This window comes from Malania oleifera, chromosome 2 (genome assembly GCF_029873635.1).
Source record: "Malania oleifera isolate guangnan ecotype guangnan chromosome 2, ASM2987363v1, whole genome shotgun sequence".
NCBI classification, from domain to species: Eukaryota; Viridiplantae; Streptophyta; class Magnoliopsida; order Santalales; family Ximeniaceae; genus Malania; species Malania oleifera.
This window is the reverse complement of record NC_080418.1, coordinates 10585434-10603198: the sequence shown is the minus strand read 5'-3', so window position 1 is coordinate 10603198 and position 17765 is coordinate 10585434. Positions and strand designations below refer to the sequence as shown.

General features: G+C 35.6%; 1 protein-coding gene across 1 annotated transcript; it reads right to left on the bottom strand.

Moving 5' to 3' along the window:
* Positions 1-500: 500 nt before the first annotated feature.
* On the bottom strand, positions 501-2381 carry LOC131147639 (E3 ubiquitin-protein ligase RDUF2). Its single transcript, XM_058097150.1, has one exon. It carries the CDS (start codon positions 2131-2133, stop codon positions 997-999), a length of 1137 nt encoding a protein of 378 aa, XP_057953133.1. The 5' UTR covers positions 2134-2381; the 3' UTR covers positions 501-996.
* Between the last annotated feature and the right edge of the window lie 15384 nt (positions 2382-17765).

Genomic DNA, 17765 nt, shown 5'->3' with positions numbered 1-17765 from the left:
CCCGAAAAAGCTGATATGGGAATAAGATTCATGGACTTGAGTGAGCCCCCAACATTTCAATTCCCATTGGGATTCCAATTTCAATTCCCAATTCCAAAAGAAACAAAAATTGAAAGCCTGCACCGGCGTGCCTCCGGAAAGTGTAAAGCAACTTTGGAACATCAGTGCTCCATTTCTCCTATTTTCACTTTGAGCCCAACATGGTGGAGCATCATGATATGATGTTAACAGTTTCCCATTTATTCGTAAAATATTTTCCAACTGGATTCACAAAATTAATGCAACGGGGTGCAAAAAAGAGCCAAACAGTTCCAAATTCCAGAAAAATATGATCAAATCCCCCAAACAGTGGAAAATGTCAAAAGCCCATGGCCGTGAGCCGAATAGAGCCAGCACCCATTAGAAATTGTTTATGAAGGAAGAAATCAATCATACAAGCTGTGCACAGGCACAGCGCACCTTTTGAGCTGTAGTCCAACAATACTGAGAAAGAGAAACCATTCAACCAAAACTTTCTGGCATTCATTGATGATGATTTTAAAAGAAAGAAATAAATTGAAGCTTACAAGAAATTATGCAATGTGAGGAAATTAAAAAAACATGAACTCAAAGCCTTCGCGCTCGGAATCTGTCAATCAATTTCCATTTTCTTTGAGAAGAATCTGCGTCCCTGTTCTCCAATTTCCCCACTATTGATCGTCTTCTTCCTCTTCTGGGTTCAGAAGGACCAAGAAGAAAGAAACTTATCCCATGAAGAAACTCCGATTCGACAGATCCTATCATCAATAAATCTTATACTGAAGTGAATTTCTTTCTTGACGGTTGCATTATATTTACAGAAGAAGAATTATGTATATATGAGTTGGGGATGGGAGGGGGAAGTGGGGGAACCCCTGTTTGTTTGCCTTCTCAGAAAATTTCATCCGCCGGGAAAAGGCACAAATTGTTCTTCTTTTTGTTGTTTCCCAGTAATCATCACCATCTGCCATTTCCTCCCTAATCGTCCAAAACCCAGGCTCTGCTATGCCTGCGCGAGTGTCTACCGAACAAAACTGAACTTGGTTGACTATTGCTTCTACTTACAGAAGAATCAGATTCTGTACTAGAACGTGAGGATGATGAAGACGACGACCTCAGCCGCCCTATAAATGAGAACACGTTACGGAAAACTCTGCGAAATCGGCCACTCTCCCTCGATCTGTTTCTGCTCGACGCCCACGATATCCTCCTCGGAGCGCCACTGGTATTGAATCCGCCGTCCATTTCTGTGTAGACAACAGGAAGCTCGCGCTCGCTGGCTCTTCTACCCCCAGAAAACCTACCTACAGCAAATCCACCACCGGGTAGCCTCCAGATAGTCAGCCCCACGGTCTCTTGCTCTGTATTCGCCGGAGATTGTGCAGATTCCGGCGAAGCTCTTCCGCCTCCTGGGATGTCTGTCGGCAGCTCGTGCCGGCAAACCGGGCAGGAATTGCGAAGAGAAAGCCACGGGAGGATGCAGTCCTGATGATAGATGTGCTTACAGGGCATCTCGCGAGCCTCGGTGCCGAGCTCGAACGGCTCTTTGCAAACAGCGCAGTGTGATTCGCTGACTATGTGATTACAGACGATCTCGACTGTCGGCATCGACTCCACGGCGGCCTTCGACGCCGGCGGGTTCTCGGCGCGCCCGAACCCGTTGATTTCGACCTGCGCGAGCTGATCCAGTAACCGGTCAAACCCGGATCCCATCAGGAACTCCGAAATCGTCGGCGGAAGAGGCCGGAGACCGGACCCAGACCCGTCGTCGTAGTACAATTCGAAACTACTGGTTGCCGTCTCGCCGCCACCGGCGCCTCCAGCTTCTCCGTCCGCCGGGCCACGGAGGACTATCACAGGATTGAACGGCGATCGGTCGCCAGCGTTCCTCCTGCGGCGTCGGAACCCCGGATCCGAGTCCTGACCGAAGTCCGGCCGGCTGCTCCCCATCGCGTAGGGGGGAAACCGACGGTGGGGATTAGTTTCGGAGCGAGGCGCGGAGTCGATCTCCTCCACGAAGCCGCCGTCACAGTAAGGACAGACGACAGCGTCCTGGGGCCAAACCCTAACGAAGCGGGTGCAACGGTAACACCAGTAGGAGGCCGTGGACGACATCCGATCACAAAACAACCCTGAAATTCCGAAGACGACAGAAACTAAATTACTCCTCCGAATCTGAGTCCTTCCAAGATCAGAATCAGTCTCAGATCTCTGTAATCGAGAGAGAGAGAGAGAGTATGATAGAGAGAAATGAGGCAATGGGGGTTTGAAGGTTTTGAAGAGGAGCGGTGGGAGGGGGAGGGTGTGAATTGATGGCGTGTCCTCGACGCGTCCCACCTAGCACGCAATTAACGGCGTTTCCAAACCTCGGAAATATATATATATATATATATATATAAAACATTTTTTTCGATAAATAGTTTACCCACAGTCATTCTTCATATTCGTTTTAAAATTTTAATTTGTTTTATTGTTAGTCTTCAATTTTAAAATAATTTTAATTTGTCCCATCTTTTTAATTTATAATTTTTGACAAAACTCCATAATTACAGTAATTGTATTCAAATAAATTGCATTAATACTTAAACTAGTAGTTATGAATTATTTGTGTTAAGTCAATACAGTAAAACCTTACTCAACCAAAAAATGTTAAACTTAAAAATTTAATTCAAATTTGATCCATTTCAAAATTATTAAAACTTAAATTCAGCTCAACTTCAAGCTCTTAAAAGTCAATTTTAACTTGATTATACTCTAATCGATTATGAATTAATATTAAACAAATGCATAAATATATATATAAAATGTATATGTAATATATATTATCAAAATAATAAAATTAAAAAGTTCAATTTAACTCGAAACTCGAATTGAGCACTATTATAAGTTTGAATTTAACTTATTAAAATACTCAAGTAGCTCGAATTTGATCAATTCAAATTCGAACAAAATTAAATCGAATCAAACGCTAATAGGTCAAAGTCAATCAATTGAAACTCAAGTACAATCGAGTCCTAGTATCTCGAGAATAGACTTTATTCACTTACATTTCTATTAGTAGCTAGTTGGATAATTATTTAAAAGAAAATTTTCACAAAAAGTTAAAAATTTATTTTATTTAAACGTTGGAATAGCGCGTCCCACTGTAAAACAATTTATCCTGGGAGTTCAGCGGCGTTAGTGGAAACGTTAAAGTGGACTGGTCCGCCTTTCTGGAGAACTTCAATTTGGAGGACTAAGCGACGTCGAATCGGGTCCTTGGCCTCTCACGCGTGAACCGTTGACTTGAAGACCCATCGGCTAGCCGTACCCAATCAGAAGACGCCGAGTTTGAAATTCAAATCATCGCCGAGGTTTCCAACTCACGCCCAGTCCACACTTTTACTTTATTCTATTCTATTTTTAATTTTCCTTTTAAAAATTAATTCTCGGTGGGGCGTTACGGTACAAAAAAAATGATGGCCCTCTTTCTTCCTGGCAGAGGAGTAAATTAGGCAAATTTACCGTGGATTAAAAACGTGCCAATAATTCTTTTTTTGGAGAAATATTTTGTACTATACTTGCCAAATATATATATGTATATTTATATGGTGAGTTGTAATTTAGATCCGTATAGAATCACATGAAATACAAATCTAAATCTAAACTTCAAAATCGGCATTCCCAAACACTACCTAAATATTATTTGATTTATGAAATTTAAAATACTATTGTATTGAAATACGATTATTATTTTTAAAAATGTAATATTTGTGCAAAATTTTTATTTGAATTGCATTATCAAATTCTTAGAGAGTCTGGTATTACTGTGACGGCACATTTAATCTCACAAAATATGAGAATGAATGTATAATTATATTATCCTTTCTTTTTATTTTCTTTTTTTATTATATTATAATTTTTGTTAATTTGATATTAAAGAGGGGTTGAATTTGAATTTCGATAAATCGTAATATAAAATTAAAATTTTCAAATCCACTCATATCCAAAATCCATACACCCAAAAGATGAAATTCAGTAACTTACTTTAAATTGAGTATTCATTTCCTTCATTTTCCTACTAGGATTAGAAATCCTATCTTTTACATATTTATACGATTGAGTCTTTACGTTTTCGAAAAAAAAAAAGCGTCTAGAAGCATTCCTATTTGACTCGAACTGGGGTATTTCAAATTATTTGTTAACACTGACAAAGTGAAGAAAAACTTCTGAAATTATTTTAACATTAGACCTTGGATATACAATAGCCTAAGAGATTTTTGTCCTTTCCGAGGATAATTATCATAATCAGTTTGATCAAATATTCAGTCTAATGTAGTCTCGTAAATCTTAACCAACAAAACAAACAGACACACTTTATTGTTATAGGATATCGTATAAGCATATAGAACAAAAATGAAAATAAAAATAAAAAGGTATTAAGCTCATATATATATATATATATATTTGATTTACATGGGAACTCCTACTCATCGATGCCCTCCACGAGGACTCCTCTATCGGCGCCAAATCCATGGGTCGACGACCTACCCCCTTGATGCGTCTCCCTCGAAATCTATAACTAAGGAAAAATTACACAAGAGATCTTGCCCTCTGCGTGTTCATGTATCTATATTATCTTTTATATATATATATATATAATTTAAAAATTAGAAACATAAATACGTAAGAGAGGATTAACATGATGCTTCCATCGGACCTTCCTATCAAACAATGATATTGGGAACAGTAAGTCTGATACGTAGGATCCACTTATAATTGAACAAGGAGGCTTACACCGCATATCAATCAATACGGCAATGCCTGTCGGCAATGTGTCCGGAAGAACACGAGGGGCAGCCCTTGTCCGGACCCATGACCTAATTGCATGCATGCCTCTAAGAGACCGAGAGATTAAGGGACACTACCCCACATCATTCGGATTTCATTTCATCATTTCAGAGCTCACTTCTTAATTGTCCTCCTTCTTCTTTTCACCCCCATTTGGAGAGAGAGAGAGAGAGAGAGAGCCCCTGCGCTGGTTGCTGCCTGTCACTATTCTTTTATTTTATTTGAGTGGGAGTTGTGGGTGTTCTCTTCGGTTCTTTTCTTATTTTTAAGGGCAGCGAGCATGGAACACGACTCTTTTATGGACCACACAAAAGAAGACAGTGACCAATTGTGTGCATATATGGAAATGGATGGGTGTGGGTGTGGGTGTGGTACGCCTTGTTTAGCCAGATTAGCAAAGGGAAGCCTGGGAAAATCAAGAAAATAGCTTTTGGGGGGAGATTGGATGCGTGGGATTATTTTCTTCTATATGGCTAGCTAGCTACTAGGCTACTTCCTAGAGACCTTCTTGGAAATATACATTGTAAAGATTTTTTTTTAGCTCTAAGATTTCTTCTAATTGCTTTACGGGTTGAGTTTTGACCATTCATTTGTGGTATTACTCGTGCTAAAAGAAATTAAAATATCCTATTCTATAATTCATAATTTAAAAAATGAGTCATCTATAGTAGACGTCCATAGTTAATTATATGTTAGATATTTACTCTTTGCAGAAAGGTACTGCGTCCACACTCAACGCAGTGAGTTAAGATTTGGAAACACTAACCTATCAGGTCATCTTAGCAACCAAAGTCGAACCCATCAACAACTTAGTCACTTGGAAGACACTCATCAACCCAAACATGGGCTCAAGTTTGATCATATGCATGACTTAAGAGAAGATGATTAAGTGAAAGGAGTTTGCTCATAAAAGACTTAATTATCTGATTAGGTCATTGAAGAAACGGGCTAACTTGATAGCTAATTCTCGAACAACAAGAAAACAACAAGAATCCCTAAATCTATGTGTGATATGTCTCCGATCAATACAAAAAGAAAGTTATAAAAGAATAGGGAGGTATGCCACATGTTACCCTATAACTTTATTTTTCACCCTTGCTCCGGCACCATACTAACTTGAATATTTGAGATCCTCCTAAAATGATTTAACTTGGGTTTGCTTCAATTTTTCCTTTCTATTTTGTATAAGCCCTTATTTCATGGTTCGACCAATTAATTTTTATGGCAACATATTGGCATTCTAAGTGAAGCCTCTTACTAGCTAGTTTTCACAAGAAAGAAATCTAACCATGCCACAATTATATAATGTCAGAAAATCAATATTATTAATTGAGCGAATCTACCTCTCTAAAAGAGTTTGTACATTTGAATAGTCAGTTTACCTATACTTAACCAATCACAAAATTACTTGCTAATGAGTCACAGTGATTATAGATAATAGAAGTATGTTACTTTGATTTGATTATGTCAAATTTTATTTTATGCGTGGATAATTTAAAATGGACTCTCCAAGAAGAAGAAAGCAAGCAACCACAAATTTGAGTAGTCACCTTGTAAAGACCTGAAAATTTAAAATGATTAAAATAATTATAAAAAAAATTTAAATAAAATAATAGATAAATAAATAAAAGGAATGGTGTGGGAAAAAAAGAAAAAAAATTAAAAATAAAGAAATTAAATTAAATCAAGATAAATTAAATAATTAAATAATTAATTATTAAATTAAATATTTTTACATTGAATTAAAAAAAAACTAATTAGAATGATATATATAAGTAAGTTATTATTATTATTATTATAAAGTAAAGTGAAAGAAGAAAGAAGAAGAAGAAAATGTCAGAGAGAAAGACGCCCCCCCTGAAACTTATTTTCTGCGTCCGTCTCCGTCTCTCTCCTTCTCTCAATTATTCGGCAAGTTTGCGACGAATCGGGAAACGGAAAGTGCCGTTAGAATCCTAGTTCCACTGCCGACATTTCTACTTGAGCAGATTTTTCATGGGAAAGGCTTAAGAACTGCTCCTAAGGAAAGGTAATTTTTCTCCATTTTCTCGATTTCGCCATTAATACGTGGTTAAATCGACGAACAGACACCACCACGGGGTCCTAGTCGTCGTCATCGTCATTTTGACGTAGGTAATTTTCCAATTGGAGTTTTCTAAACCCTACTCCAAAGTGAGAGTGAGATTTGAGAATTTGGTTAAATTTAAGGATATTGTTACTTATTTAGGAATTATGGCCCTAGAAAATATTTAAATAATATTTTATTCAAGAATAATTTATTGGAACTAGGAATCTAATTTCAGGATCCGGGTGAGCGCCGCAGGTATTTTTTGGAGTCCCTATTGACGTAATTCAAGAAATCAGGTAAGGGGAAAAATATATATTAAATCAAAATTTTTATGAATTTAATGAAAATATAAATTGTGTTATATGTACGTGTATATGTTTCAGTATAAGTAAAATTCCAACTGTTTAAATTATATTTTTTTCGAGTTTAGGACTGTTTATTAGATATGTATGTGTAAAAATGAACTGATAAAAGTAGAAAAATATTTTCAGAATATTTATATAAGACATGAAAGGTATTTTTAGTATATAAACATTAAATGTTGGTTGGCTTATTTTACAGGCAGTGTATGAGTTTTATTACTAAATTGTGTGGCATGAGTAAAATAGAATTTTGTGTAGAATTATGTTATGTATACGAGATGCAAGATATACAAAAAATGAAATGAGCATGAAAATGATATATGAAATATGCTGCATGTGAGTGTTAATACAATCATGGAAACGACCACGGCTGAAAGGATGCCGAAGCTAACCAATCACGGCTGAAAAGATGCCGACCACGGCTGAAAGGATGCCAAAACTAACCAATCACGACTGAAAAGATGCCTACCACGGTTGAAAAGATGCCGATCACGGCTGAAAGGATGCCGAATCTAACCAATCACGGCTGAAAAGATGCCGACCATGGCTGAAAGGATGCCGCAGCTAACCAACCACGGCTGGAAAGATGCTGAGTATTTATGAATTAAAATAAAAATGAGTATGAAATGAAAATGAAATGAAAAGGGAAATGAATGGAATGGAAATAAAATGTCAAATGTGAACAATATAAAATGGGAAAGAGTCACTTAAAGTGAAATGCAATGCAATGTTAAGCCATGAATATGAACATATGTGTATGATTGAATAATGATAGAAAAGAATGATGTATTATGATATTAGAAGTACGTATGTACGTAGAACATGTTACGATTGGGCAAGGCGTACCTGTCGCTTGAGGGCTTGCTAAGTAAGGCGAGTGCACTAGTAATTACAGTTGTGACAGTAGCCGCATAACGTACTGGGACAGAGGGAACCTACTTGTGTGGGCGAGTAGATTTCCCTATCCTTAGGGCCTTTGCCGGTAAACTTTTGTATGAACTGTGTGAGTATGAGATCAGTTTAACACTTGAGGACTTACTGAATAAGGTGAGTGCCCTGATATGCTTAAATTGTGACCTTCGGGTTGCTAAATGTATCAGAGCAGAGGGGTGCTACTTGTATGGGCGAGTAATCACCCCTATCCTCAGGAAATCTCATGGGTTAAATATTTACATGTGTTTGAATAGGATCAGAGAATGATTTCAAAGATTGTGTTAACGATTTTTAAATGTTAAATATTATGTTAATTATAAACTCATGTTGGTCACACACTATTTTAATATATTGTTTCTTCCTTTACTGAGATGTGTCTCACCCGAATATGAATTTATTCTTTTTCAGGATTTCCTCGAGATCGAGCTTTCAGAGCTCGAGGTTTTTATAGCATTATTGGGAGATATAAGAAAAAAGGGTATAAGCATTTTAATGATGTTTTTGTAAAAAGTAAATATTTAAGTTTTATGTCTTTATGTTTTAAGGCTATTGAGTAAGGAATGATTGTGAAAATACTGAATTATTTTAGGAGTTATGTAGATTTATGGAAATGTAGGTGTTGGATGATTCAATATAGATTATAATTAGAATTAGTAAACTCTAGTGTTATGTTATATAGAAATTATGATTATGTTTTCCACTGCGTATGTTATGTTAATTATGGATTATTAGGTATAACGCACTGGACTCGGGTTTAAGGGTTCGGGGCGTTTCACACCTACCATCAAAAGAGTAATTATTTATCAATACAACTCAAAAGTAAAACATCAAATTAACTTTTTATCCATTCATATTTATTATTTTCTACTATGTATTGACAAAATGAATACAATTTCTTATTTTGAGGTGAAATGCCTATGAAGAAAAAATTTGTATCCTGCAAGGTTATAACATATATAAAAAACTATCCCTTAAAGGTTTATTTTATAGAATGGAAAAAATCATTTTATTATTCATAGACAGAGAAAGGAGAAAAAATTATATTCATCAAAGTTAAATTTATTAAACTAAAATTACAAGAGGATGTACATAAGTTGGAGGCATAAAACAAATGTTATTTATTTGCATCAAGATTTCTAGGTATAATTATTTGTGTGTGTGTGTGTGTGAGAGAGAGAGAGAGAGAGTTCTTAAAAGAGTAGAATTCCTCTATCGCTATAAATTTGAAGTACATGGAGCACTATATAATTGTCATGGAATTAAAATTAGTTAACTCATAATTGTCTGAGGCATTTGTATAACAAAATTTAGGATTTTTTTTCTTTCTCTAACTTAATTATAGTGCTTTTTGGGGTCTTTTATTAGGTATAATTTCTCATTCAGTTTTGAATTTAGCATATGATTTTGTAAATATTCATCACAATGAATATGGAAAACATAGGGAAAATGGAAATAAGAAAAACTGAATACATAGAAAATGAAAAAAAAAAAAAGCATAAAAGGATAAAAATGAAAGGTCAACATCTTCACATTTAAACCTGCATACACAAAGGGAAAATGGCAATTACACATGTGGGAAATTGTACAATTAAACATGTGAGTGAAATCATTTTTTAAGGCAAACACAAATGGATCAATTCAACTTAAATTTGATTGATCAATCAAATTATGATTTGATCAAATCAGAATTAATTAAATTGTTCTCCCATGCCTATAAATATTAGTGAGCTTCAGAAAGGAAGGGAAAAAATTCTGCACTAAAGAAAGAGTAAGGAGAAATTTTGAGAGAGAAATATTGGGAGAACTTGAGGTTCGAAGGAAAGAAGCAAAAGGCTAAAGGAAAGGTGGTTGAGTGATTGAAATTAGAGAAATTGAGGAAGGTTACAGATTGAAAGGCTAAAGGGCAGAAGCAATAAAAGCATTGGCAATGGAGACTCAAAATAGCAGGCTTGAAGATTGGAGGAGTTAGAAAACAAAGATTGGTTCCCTAAATTCCATTAGTTTTGTTTTAATTACTTGAATAATTAAAATTGTAGAATTTTAAGTTTAAAATTTTGTAATTTGAATGTGAATAGAATTTTAAAGCAGAATTCAACTTGGTCTAAAAGGAAAAAGTTTAAAATTTTCCTGAAATTCACTAAACATATTTGGATATTTAAACCAGATCTGAAGGTTTGGACCCAAATTTGGATCTTCCATACCTGATTAATACCCATAACTCATGTCAACTTCACCCGGATCCAAGACAGTGACCCAAATGCTCAGTTTAGATTCAAATCGGACCCATGACCCAGGTCAACTTTGACCTTGGTCCATTGACCCTTTAACTACCAGAACCTATTGGACTTTGTAACCAAAAACAACCCAATCAGCCCATGTTGAACTGACCTATTCATAAACCCAAAACAAATTCCTTTGGGCCCGACCCAATTGGTCAAACCTCATTTGATTTAATTAGCCACAATTAAATTAAGCTCAGAGCCCAACTCACCAGTCTAACCGAGCCCAGCAACCCATGAATATTCAATAGCCTAAACCTAATCTAGCCTTAAGCCACACTTTCCTTAAATCCCTATTGGGTTTAATCTAAAACCAGCTTAATCTTAGATATAGGCCCAACCTAAAAAAAAAAATTTGACCCACTTGCACATTGAGCCCATTTGGGCTCGGCCTAATTGACTAAGCCCCATTTGAATTTAAGCACAAATTAATTCAGCCCAACCAACCTAAAAGCCCTAGACTCCTCCAAGCCTAATTGGACCTAAGCTTAATCAACCTAAACCCAAACCACACAACCCAAATTTTAAATCTAACCGAAGATGTAACAACCTGCCTATTTACCATATATATATTTTTTTTCAATGACATATAATATAATAACCCTGATAGAACATAATCAACCTGGACCCATAGGTACCAGGGATATACCTAAAATACAACACTACTACCTAAGCAGTAGGAAACGTAATCACATACATATCATCCAACCAATCACAATACCTGAGTTTTACTAAGCCTGTTATACATATAATCATCCACCAAAAGGCCAAAGGTACCCTAGGGTCTCAACCCAAAAATAAACTTGACCCTAACTTTACAACTCACCCTTCAGATAGGGTAGCCCCATCGATCTCTACTGTCACGAAGCTCTATCCGCTCCTCTACCTGGATTTCTTGAAATGTTTATTAAGCTGGGGTGAGACACCTCTCAGTAAGGGAAACAAACTAATATTAGTGTGTGGCGATATGAGCATTACCGTGTTATACATATAAACAGTATAATAAGCATATTTTGTAAAGATTGTCTGTAATGGAACTGAGTAAAACATGATTGTCATATTGAAATGACCTGCTTAATTAACTGTTTTTTTTTTATATACTAATCTACATGCTCTGATACCATCCTGGGAAAAAGAAACTCAATCATTAACCTAAGCAGCGAGAAGCATAAATCACATAGACATTATCATTTGAACATATATATATACAATATTACACAATACCAGAGTACTACATGTTTCCCAAAAATATATACATATCACTGAATCCCCAAATTACCCTCAGCTAACTAGGGCAAATACAAAAACCCTCCACTGTACTCACTTTGATGACAGGGCACTACAGACGCCCCTCTATTTGCGAGTCTGATCTGCTCGCCTACCTGGATCACCTGAAAAATGTTTCAACATTGGGATGAGCCAACGCTCAGTAAGAAGAAATATACTATTACTAGTGTGTGGCAAATGAGCTACTATATATCATGAAATCTATTTTCATATAAGCATGAATAACTGAGTACAAAAGTATAGTACAAATAATAAAATACACCACCCTTTTTCCCTATTGCTTATCATAAAAGTATTATGGTTATAATTCAAAGTACTTCTAGTGTACATAAGTATGGTCCCTGTTTCTGTAAATCCATACATATGTAATAATAACTGAAACTGTTTCGTGTGGCCATCTGTGTCTCATGACTTGCCCCCTCATAACAAGGTTGTGCGGCCCGTAGGCTGGATTTACCCTGGCTGGCCAACTAGGAATAAATCACTGTACTCCATAGGTCGATCTGCCCACCTTAACCCATATCTAGATGGGGAGCCTAACCTCTTCAAGGGCCTAGGTGAACGACCTTACCACGTATTATCTAAATAGGTGGCTGCACTCATAAAGTAACATAGTATTTGTAGCAAAGGTACCGTGCTCTGTAGCTGCAAGTCCAACAGGGTCTGATATCATATAATATATTTCTATACATATTTATCTGATTTACCATGATTCTGGAATACGAAATAATCATGATGCTGCATAAACTGTAACTGTAGTTCATACGTAATATTGAGAACTGTATAATCATAATACTATCATCTGCGTAATCATAATACTGAAATTGCATAATCATAATACTGAAACTGCATAATTATAATACTGATATTCGTGTAATCCTAGTACTAAGATTCATAAAATCATAGTACTGAAATATCGTAAAAATTAGAATACTGAAATATCGTAAAATATACATTCGTACTATATTCATAATCAAAAGTCACACGATACTGTAATACATAATTTTCATCAATTAATGAACTGCATAATATTTTAAAAATGTCTAGCATAACATATTTCCCTTACCTGACTACTGGAAAGCCCCTAGGGAATACTAGCCTAACACCCACAGGGCCTCCTACAAAACACCATGAAACCAACATATGCCAGAACATAATATCAGTATTTTTCTACCTACATTATTTCCTATAACTACCGTAAGGCCAAAAATAGATTAAAAGGCCTTACCCTGAATTTGGGATGAAATCCAACTTCGTTTTCCTGACGATCCGCTCTGGCAGACTTGTAGAGAACTCCGCCAGGAGCGTCGTGTAGCTTCGGATCGTCGATCCGACAATTGGCGGGGCCGGATTCAAAGAGAGAAGGGAGAAGGACACGTAGAGAGAGAGAGAGAGAGAGAGGAGAGAGAGGCGTGATGAAAATGATAAAAATCTCGGGTTTCCACTATTTATAGGGCTAGGTTCATTGATGAATCCTTCAGTAAATTCGTCAACGAAGCCCTGTGTTTGTCGACGAAATTCAGAGAAGCCCAAACCGTCTCTCGGTATTTTCTCGTCAACGAAGCCTTGTATTCGTCAACGAAATTCTTTAAACCTTCGTTAATGAAACCCTGGAAATTTTCTGAAATTTTTATTTCCCTCAAAATGCAATGTTCGTCGACGAAGTTTATGGCCTCCTTCTGTTTCTGTATCTATTTTCTCTCCCTTTTATTATTATTAAAATGCTAATATTCTTCGGGTCACTACACATATCATATAAAGTATACCAGATTACTATACATGAAAATCACCTTATATAACTGTACTGAAATAACACCCTAGATGGATAGCTAGCAGATGTCATGTTTTACCCCCACATGACTAGGTTGTGCAGCCTGAAGGCGGGACCTAACAATGACTGGCTGACCATGCTAGATTAATTATAAGTCTGTAAGTACGATGGGCCCGCCCCTACCTGGTCCCGAACTGCCAGGGGGACTACTCCACTCTACACTGATGCCACATCGACTGCCATCTCCCACACTACTGGTTGTGTGGTAGCACTATCATAATACTGAATATATAGCTACAATATCGTGCTCCTAAAACTAAACTAAACCATACCATTCGGGTTCTGATATCATATAATAAATTTCATATACCGAACATAGTTGTTTCGTATTTCATAATAATATCTGTCATGTTAATATTTCATAAATTTTGTCTTATCATACATGATTATGACATCTGCGCCAACATGAATCTTAGCATCTGCGCCGACATAACATAACATGAGTCATGGCATCTGCGCCGGCATAACATATTATACTGAACATAATTTTCTGTACTGTTTAATATTATAATCATAAAATCATGGTTCCTGTATTGCTTATAATTGCTCTGAAAACTAACATAACATACTTATTCTGGAAAACATATTATTATGATAAACATATTTACATAGAAATTTAAACTCATGCCACACAGAAATAGATAATCTCCTGAATGTAAAATTTGTTCCAAAATCATAATTTATGATAAATCGCGTTTAAATCATATCCGTGTTTATAACAGTATTTCCCAAACATAATTATATATTTTATGTATTTTTCTTGAAATTTAATGCTAAAAAATAATAAATAATTTCATGGAAAATTCTCACTTTGTTTATCCCCTTGCCTGACTTACTAAGAAGCCCACAAAATACTCAATCTTACACCTGTGGTGTTCCCAACACAGCTCCCTAAAATTAATATTTCCCCAACAAAACTTCAGTATTATCCTTCCTAACATATTCTCCGTAGTACGAAAACACCAAATACCCATTAAAGCTGAAATTAACTAACTTACCCAAATTTTGGGATGATTCCCAAGTTAGCCTAACCAACGTTCCACTCCTGCAGAAATGAAGAGAAACTGCCCAGGAGTAGCGTGGCGGCTTCGGATCATCGATCTGGTGAAGAACCAGGCCGAAAACCTAGAGAGAAGGTGATGAGGGCGAAGCTAGAGAGAGAGAATTTTGCATGTCATTTCTCGCTTCAAATCCGAGTTTAGTATATTTATAAAGCGCAAAATCGTCGTTGAGCCACGTCATCTCGTCGACGAGCACTTACTCCTCGTCGATGAGACACATGTCCCCGTCGACATTCCCTAGCAAGCTCCTCGTCAACGAATGATCTGGCCTCGTCGACGAGGCCTACTAAACTCCCTTAGAAAACTTATTTTCTCCCCTCTCTTTTAATAATTAATTCAATAAAATTCTTTAGGTCTCTACATAAGACTAGAGCCTAACCCAACCCAGCCTTGGTTAACCTAACCCTAGTTCAGATAAGCCTCGATTCCCCTTATTTGTTTCTCCATAAAATTGAAAAAGAAAAGAAAAATAAATAAATTGAGAAGAAAAGAGGGTTCGTTCTAACCTTTTGATGATTTGAGCTCGGGTCTAAAAGCTCATTGCCTTTTTCAATCAAGACTTGTAAAAATAAAGAAAACAAAAATAGAAAGCAAAACAAAATCAAGAGAGAGTAAAGAAGTGAAAAGAAAGAGATTAAAAGAGAAAAAGAGTTGCGCAAATAGAGAGAAGATGAGAGGAAAAAGAGAGAAAGAGAGAAAATGAGAGAAAGAAGAAAGTGAGAGTTGTGAGAAATCAAAAGATTAGAAAGCGAGAGAGAGGAACAGAGAGATGAGAAAGAGAGTTGTGCAAGAGAACAAAAAAGAGAGTGGGAGGACAGAGAGGGTGTGATGACCCAAAAATATATATATATATATATATATATATATATATATATATATATATATATATGATTAAAGTACAATAATAATAAAATAATAAAAATAGTCATTAAGTTAATATCAATACGGAAGTGTTTTTCTGTAGGATCCTTGATTCCATGTTTGATGCCTAAGAAAGACCTTGTCTTAGCGAGTGCTCAGAGACCATTGCGGCTCAGTCGCTCCCTAGAGGTCGGCCTGGTCAAAATGGAATTTCATAGGATAAACAGGATAGACACTGTTTGTACACGTAAATAAGTATATATACATAAAATAGTGTTTTGACAGACATAATTTGTAGAAATACATAATAAGATGATAATAATATAGGTATCATATGTGGGGCCCACAAGACTATGTGGGGTCCACATGAGTCCCGGAGCCACAAGACACTGTTTATATACGTAAATAAGTACATAAAATAATGTTTTAACTGATATAATTTGAAGAAATATATGATAAAATAATAATAATATAGGTATCCTATGCGGGGCCCACAAGACTGTGTGGGGCCCATATGAGTCCCGAAGCCGTATGGAGGTTTACACGAGTCTCAAAGTTATGTAGGATGCATAAAATCGTATAAGAGTTATTCGAGTTACGTAGGATTCATTCGGGTCTCGAAGTTGTGTGGGGCCCACATGAGTTTTCAAAATTTAAATTTAATTCTTGTTCAAAAATAAATAATAAAATAAATAAATACTTAAAATAGTTTATAAGTAATAACAATGATAATAATAATGACAATAATGATTAAGAAAAATAATAAAATAATAAAATAATTAATTAACTAATTGATTAATTAATTAAGTAAGTAGTTAATTAAAAATTTATTTAATGGGAATGGTGGCAAGCACTCCCACATGGCCTCCATCCCCATCCCATACTCAACCCATACCTTGCCCATCCCTTGCCCATTCTTTAATTTTAAAAAATTATAATTTCACCCATCTCCCCACACTTTTATAAATTCTATTTCTTCCCCAAAATTTTCCTATAAATAGGGAGCTCTCAACCTTCATTTTTCACAACAATTTTCTAAGGAAGAGAATGATTAGTGAGTGAAAGAATTTGTGGTGGAGTGAGAATTTTGAGTAAGTTCTCACTCACCCACTCTTTCCGATCTCATATCTTAAAGATAGTTATTGTGTTCGTAGCACACGGTAAAAGAAGAAGGTAAGTAAATTTTGATTATGTTAGTTTCTTTTTATTTTAAATTCATACCCGAACTTATTTTGTACGTAAATTTTAATTATGTTACTTAGTTCCACAAAATTTCCATGAGTTTATTTTTACGCATATTTAATTATACCAGTTCTATCTTTAATATACTTGCATCTATTTTTGGGTTAAAAAATGTTCCAATCCCTTCGGGTAAATTTTCAGCATTTCTTTCTATTCAAAACTAAAATTATATATATTTTTAACACAAAAATTGTGTGGCATGAGTTTATTTCTACGTTACATTTTTTTATGTAAATATGAGTAAAGATGAGATTTTCACGATATTATTTTAAATTGCATAAATTATAATAAGATGATTTTCAAACCCCTTATGACAACGAAAGTTCAAAGTTACAGATGCTCGGTACCGCAGCTTAAAGTTTATACGGATCAGAGTGCACCCACACTGTTTACAGAGTGGTTATTTATGTTAGTGGATTTCTCCTGAGTGCACACCTGGTTCCGGACCAGGACTTAATAAGGAAAATCTCACTTAAAGTTTACGTACGTTGATTTAGTTTGGTCGGTCAGCCAGCTAAGTCCAGTCTTCGGACCGCACAACCCAGTCATGGGGGTAAACATGACTTACGGCAAACAGGCCTAAGGGTGGTTTTTATAATATATGTTTATACATATTTAATTACGTGTACAAGTTACTGATGATTTGAAGGAAAAGTATAAGTTTACGTGAAAAGGATCATTCTGGTGCTTAAATGACGATCTAAGGAAAACATATAAGGAAAAGTATATGTATGTTCATCATTAAATATTTTTACAGTTTTAAAGTTAAAAGTTTAATTTAACAGTTATAAAATATGATTATAAAAATTTACTGTTGAAATTGATGACAAAAGTTTTATGCAGAAATTTTTAAATTTATATTTATTCTAAAAGCAGTCTTGAAGTTATAGTATTAAATATTGTTTTACGAAATTCTTTAAAAGCTCATTTTAGCCACACACTAATAATAATCTTATTTACTTACTGAGCGTCGTCTCACCCCAATCATATTTT